The sequence below is a fragment of the Protopterus annectens genome, chromosome 1.part0, assembly GCF_019279795.1.
Source record: "Protopterus annectens isolate FY-2018-M chromosome 1.part0, PAN1.0, whole genome shotgun sequence".
Classification (NCBI taxonomy): Eukaryota; Metazoa; Chordata; order Ceratodontiformes; family Protopteridae; genus Protopterus; species Protopterus annectens.
The window spans coordinates 1,289,341,087-1,289,347,086 of NC_056725.1; the positions used below are offsets into that span (position 1 = coordinate 1,289,341,087).

At 35.5% G+C, this 6,000-nt stretch overlaps 1 protein-coding gene across 2 annotated transcripts in view; it reads left to right on the forward strand.

Moving 5' to 3' along the window:
* LOC122797624 (class I histocompatibility antigen, F10 alpha chain-like) overlaps window positions 1-5,483 on the forward strand; it is a 609,100-nt gene extending 603,617 nt beyond the window's left edge. For both annotated transcript variants that reach the window (XM_044066180.1, XM_044066172.1), the window contains exon 6: window positions 4,729-5,483. In XM_044066180.1, coding sequence (XP_043922115.1) covers window positions 4,729-4,760 — 32 coding nt within the window. In that variant the 3' untranslated portion in view covers window positions 4,761-5,483. The remainder of the gene's footprint in view (window positions 1-4,728) is intronic.
* Window positions 5,484-6,000: the final 517 nt, after the last annotated feature.

Below are 6,000 nucleotides of genomic sequence, written 5' to 3' on the forward strand. Positions count from 1 at the left end.
GCCTGAGGTGAGGCTATGATTAAACATGACTCTTAGATGGGGTGCCAGTTCATTTTGTAGTTCATGTAGTACACAGCCTGGGATGTTGCCTGGTCCCATGGATGCTGTATTCTTAGCTTTGGAGAGTGCGTTTTTTACCTGTGTGGCCATTATTACTAGAATTTGGCAATCTTTTGGTATTGTGATGGGCCCTTTAGGGGGTGAGAGGGGGGTGAAGTTTGCACTGAATCAATCTGCCAGGATTTTGGCAATATCCTTGGGATCAAATATATTTAATGCAATTCTGTTGTAGCTCAGAGCAGATCTGAGCATTGCCATCTAGATTCTTGACATAGGTATAGAATGCCTTGTGGTTGTGGCAGTCTGATAATGTTCATTTTTCTTTCTTTCCAGATGCTATCCTCTTTCTTTATGTCCCATATATAGAATTCCTAAGTATGCTTTGCTTCTTTTTGAAATATGAATTCCAGATCATCTCTGCCCACTTCCAGACTTATGTCCATTCAGAGTACCATAATATGCGTGTTATTCCTGCATCTTCTTCCTGACACCTCCAGCATCTTCTTTTCCTTTCTACCTTCCTTTGGCACTCTCTTATGGGTTAGATACCATCTATGCTTTCTCAGGCTTTCATCTACGTTCCGTGAATTTTCTGCCTGTACCGCACTATTGGACTTGTCTTCTGCTAGTAACATGCAACTTCCTTCCATCCTTACTCCCTCCCTTTCCCAAGTCTTTCTCATTCTGTCTTCTTCAACCTTGTCTCTTCTTTCATTTAATGCTTCATAGACCTTTTGGGTCCTTTACTTTCCTAACATCTTCCATTTTCTCCATCTTGTCTCCTTTTGCCTTCCTTTCCTGCCTGTTCCTTTCTCTTGTTAACCTCTTTGCATTCTTTTCCCAGATCTCCCTGTGTACCAAGTAGTTCTACCACTGGTGTCTTGTATTATGTATGACTGTATTAGCTCTTCCATTGTTATAAATCTTTCCCCACCATCATTTTCTGTGTATACAAAATCTTTCTCTTGAGCTTTTCCTCCAGATTTCTTCATTTTTTTCCTTATCTCTGCTGCCACCTTTCTGTTATCCATAGGTTTTGAAGTTCCCTTCACCCCATTTCATTCATTCCAGTTATTTTAGGGTTGTTTAATTTATGTCCTTTAGTAAGATTTTCATGTCTCACTCTCCTGTACCATCATTTGCTCAACATGCTCGTCATTTGTTTCTATCCATTGAATGCTGTCACATGTCAGAGCATGTGTTGGGATATGTGGGAATCACCAGTCCCCTTTTTCAATTCATTGGTGTTTTTGCCATGCTCATTATTTTCCCCTTAACTTTACTGACATAGTGTTATATGCATTTTGACATTTGCTGTATTTTTTTGCCCCTAGCAGCTATTAGTATGTAGTGGAGTAGATGAAGGATTATTTGTAATATAATCATCCTTTCTGCATTTATTCCCCCAAGCAGTTCTCCCCATCTGTGCCTAACTGGAGAGTATCCCTTACATTTTTAACTACCTCTAGGTTTTTCCTGGCAGTCTTTCTCACAGTGTTCTGAACACTGAGCCCTAGTTGGGGAACTCAACCTTTTTTATCTCACCTATTCCTATTTTCCCCCTCCCCTTTTCATAATTTACTGTCACTATATTTTTGTTGATGAATCTGAGTCCTGCCACTTCCTTAAATTTTTCAAATGTCTCCCTTAAAGTTCCTATTGCCATGGTCCCATGCTCTGAAGTTAACATGCAGTCATCTCCATATAACACAAATTACAATTTTATTCTTTCCTTTTCTTCAAGCATTGCTAAATATGATTGCCACTGCTTGCTCCTTGATCAAATTCATGAACAGGCCTGGGAACAGTGGGCATCCCTATTTGGTCCTCTCTCTATGTTTGTTTTTGTTTGTCTTCTCAGATACTTCTCGATTTAGGGGTATTTCAATTTTGGGGTCTTGACTTATGTCCTGTATCCAGTGTATGAACTTCTCCCTACCTGCCTTTGCTACAGTGTCATCTATAGGAATTCCCACCTGAAAATTTTAATTTATGTAGGTGCTGTTTCTGTGCTGTACTTGCTGGACTGGACTGAACTGGAACCAAAGTCTTCTTAAGACACAAAGTCTTGCTGGCTGTTTACTGCTGAATCAGAGACAGAGCTTTGCATGACTGCATCTGTAGTCTGTTTAAAGCATCAAATTGCACACTGATAAAGTAATATATTCTGCAGTACGATACTATTTCACTGTAAGCACAGTTACTAATAAATAACTTATTTTTATAACAGACAAGATGTATGACTGTAGTTTACAAATTTAATCTACAAAGTTTTTCCTTCACAACTGATATGGACAATGGCTTTATGGCTTTCCATTCTCCAGTTACCTTGGAACCTGAGTTCCTATAAGATACCTCTAACAAAGCTTTGCATACAGTACTTGTATACTGTTACTCTCACACAGATAAGATCCTGTTTTTTTTTCTTTTGCTGCTGATACTTTACTTTCCAGATTTGTTTAAAGAAATGTTTTGTTACAAAGCAGTATTGTCCTTCTGTGGAACCATTTCTGCTGATGTGAAAATGCACGCAATCAGAATTGTTTTTCTGCTGATTTTATCTATTAACAGAACTCTGAAAGGAAACATCTGTGAGGATACGTCAAACTGTTCTGCTGCTGATATTGAGAAAACATATTTTTGAGGAACTGATATTGTAGAAAAACATGTTTTCTGAGGAAACAGCTTTGTAAATGATCACGTATTGCTGAGTTTATAAAAAAAAAATACATGTCCATTCATTTATTTTTAGGCTTTTTTGCTGATGCTGTAAAGAAGCCTGTGTGTTATACACATAGTATGGATGCCCATTTTGCATTGCTAAACTCTATAAATATATTCAAGCAAACCTTTTATTCTATGCTTTATTTTTCAACATATTTACAACAGAATTCATTTCAATCTTTTATTCACTGTTAAACACACTCTAACAGCACCTTGTCATATCAAAGACCTTCTGCAGGTCAAAGTACATAATCCCACCTTTCCATTCCTGCTTCATTTTCTCCCTGTGCATAAATTCCAGCGGGTCCCACCATTGTTTTCTGCTTTCCTTACATTTACTAAGTCATTTTCCCCATTTGCATTATATTTGGCAATACTTCACCCAGACATCTTCCAATACATTTGTCAAAATCTTGGCCATCTACATTAAACAGTGAGATAGTCCCATAATGCCCCACTTCCTCTCTTTCTGCTTCCCTTTGGGAATCATGGTTATCTTGACTCTCCTCATACTTTTACATGGTTTTCCTGTGTCTTATATTCCCTTGTATTCCTCTTCTAGGACCTTCTACATTTTCTCCCCTCCCCATTGTAGAAATATTAGGGGGACTCCATCCTACCCTCCAGCTTTCCTTTTCTTCATCTTCTTATCTTTAGTTATTATTTTTTTTGGTTTATATTCATGTTTATATAAGCAGGTCAAGGCTGGAATTATGCCCCTGTGCTCCAGACCACTTGCCTAAACCAAATAAAATAAATAGAATCTAAAAATCTAATTAAAATAGGATGTTTCCTGCATTGTAGTATTTGTGAACAGACTTAAATACTACTTATGAGCAAAGAAAGACATTGGATTCATATTTTCATCGGAACTCTGCAGACATTACAAGTATAGTTGCATCTTTTATTCTCTTTTCTTTTTCTGTGTGTTCTAATTGTCCTTATATAATTTTGTAGATCTGTATACCACTACTCCCTCTGACTTTACAGCCTACCTATCACCTTCTATGTGAATGGATTAATTCCTGATGTACCATGTGCCTCATCACCCCCTATCCTTCTTCAGTTCTTTTCTGCCAGCTTGTCCTGAGTGATATTTGTGTGTGTGTGTGTGTGTGTGTGTGTGTGTGTGTGTGTGTGTGTGTGTGTGTGTGTGTGTGTTGGGGGTAGGTATGAATTTCCAGTTCAGATGCCATTTCATTATCAAACAACTTAATGTTCCTCTCCAAAATACAGCCTTCAGAACTGAAATCAATGTTCTAGATGAGGTCTCACCAGCGTGATATATAATGGAAGAACAAATATGTATATCCACAGTCCAGAACATTTGTAAAGTGTCCACTCATTCTGTTTACATTTACCACTGATGGCCAGTTATTTTGCAGAGCAGAAATAATTAAGATTTTAAATAGTATAGCTACTCTGTATTTAATAAGATTTATTTCTTCATTAATTGCTGGACAATACTATGAATCACAATTCTTCAAAGCAGCTTATTTTCTAGTAGTTTGTGTGAGGAGTGCACCATACATTTTAACTGATGTTTCTAAATTGCTAGTGTGAGAAATTATTTACATCTTTACTTTTTATAGCAATGTATTACCATTATATTTGCAAGCCAAAGGCCACCTCCTACAATAAACTGTTAGAGACATGATTAATACAGCAATTCATAAAATATGTGAATGATTATTTATTCCATCAAGTGACTGTATGGCATTATTTAAATTAACTATCATCATTCTGTAAGTTTTTTTCAAGCTTGTAGTTATTTTGTTCCATTTTTAAGATGGGTTAAAACACTCTTCCAGTGTTTGTTTCTTTATTAATTAACCTAATTTTTACTTAGGTCTAAACTTATATTAAACATTTTGTACAGATATTCAACTTAATTGACATATTATTTACCAATTTAAATGTAATTTCCTGTTTATTTTGTTTCAGATGATGCATTGAATGGATATTGCACTACATAACAACATTCTCAGAAGAATACTCTGTGCCAAACCATTCATCAGGATATGTCTAAAAGTACACTTAGGAGAAAAAAGAAATCTTTTCAATCAAAGGGATAGAAATATTTTATTTATTTTTCTTTATTTATATACATGTATTCTTTGTTGACCTGGTTAATCCCATTAGGCTAGTAGCCTTTTTTCAGGGAAGATCTATCCTAATACCATTCTATTACTTAAGCAGTAATACCCAGCAAGTTATTCACTGTAATGAAATGATGTCAGACATGGTGGAGTGAGTCATAGTGCAGCTGACAAAATGTAACCATTCACCCAGCATACTAATAGCCCCACAAAATCAGCATTCTTAATGCTTTATTGCTGTTATGAAATTTCTTCCTTTACTTAACTGCATTCTGAAACTGTTCATTATTGTGTCATGGCAGGTAACCAACAGTAAAAGAAGACTACCTAATGAAGAAGTATATTATAGGGTGAACTAAACTTTTTATTATTTTTTTTATTATACACTTTTCTTAATTATTTGTAATTAACCAGATGATTCTTACTAGGATGACTTTGTGTCTGACATGCAGTTTTTTAAGTCAAGAAAATGTTGACAAAGTCACAAATGAAATGTATGTGAACTTATTCAACTGTCATGTTAGTAATTAAAGTATTTTTTGCATGTGGCTTATTTGTTTGTTACAAAATCGCTGAATAAATAAGATATGCTTAACAGTCCTCTGTTTTGTGATAAAGACTCATTTTAAATACTGCCGTAGTCTAAACCATGTTGAACTTTTCTGTACAGTAGTATTTAAAGTCAACAGAGTGCTCTATTGTGGTAAGAATAGTCATTGACAGTTACAATGATCTTTTTATTCAGCAGAGCCTTATTATGGTGTATATGAAATAATATGAGCTGTTTTAGAGACAGGGCAGGGTAGGAGTGGTTGTACTAGCAACTTCAAAGCAAAAGAAGGCAACCAAAACACTTAACGTGGAATGACTGTGACATTAGAACCGTATAGGAAAGCTGTCAGTAAACCACGAAAAAAAACATATTATTGATCAAAAAACCTACCTAATGCATAATACTAATACATATTTTCCCTTGTTTTACACACTATATAAAGCACATACAATGACATTATATTCAGTAGTCCAATGTACTTTATTTTAGCTTGTTTTGATACCTAGTAATCAATCTTGTTTAGCTCATCCATTTCCACACTAAGAATGTATCCATTAATTATTC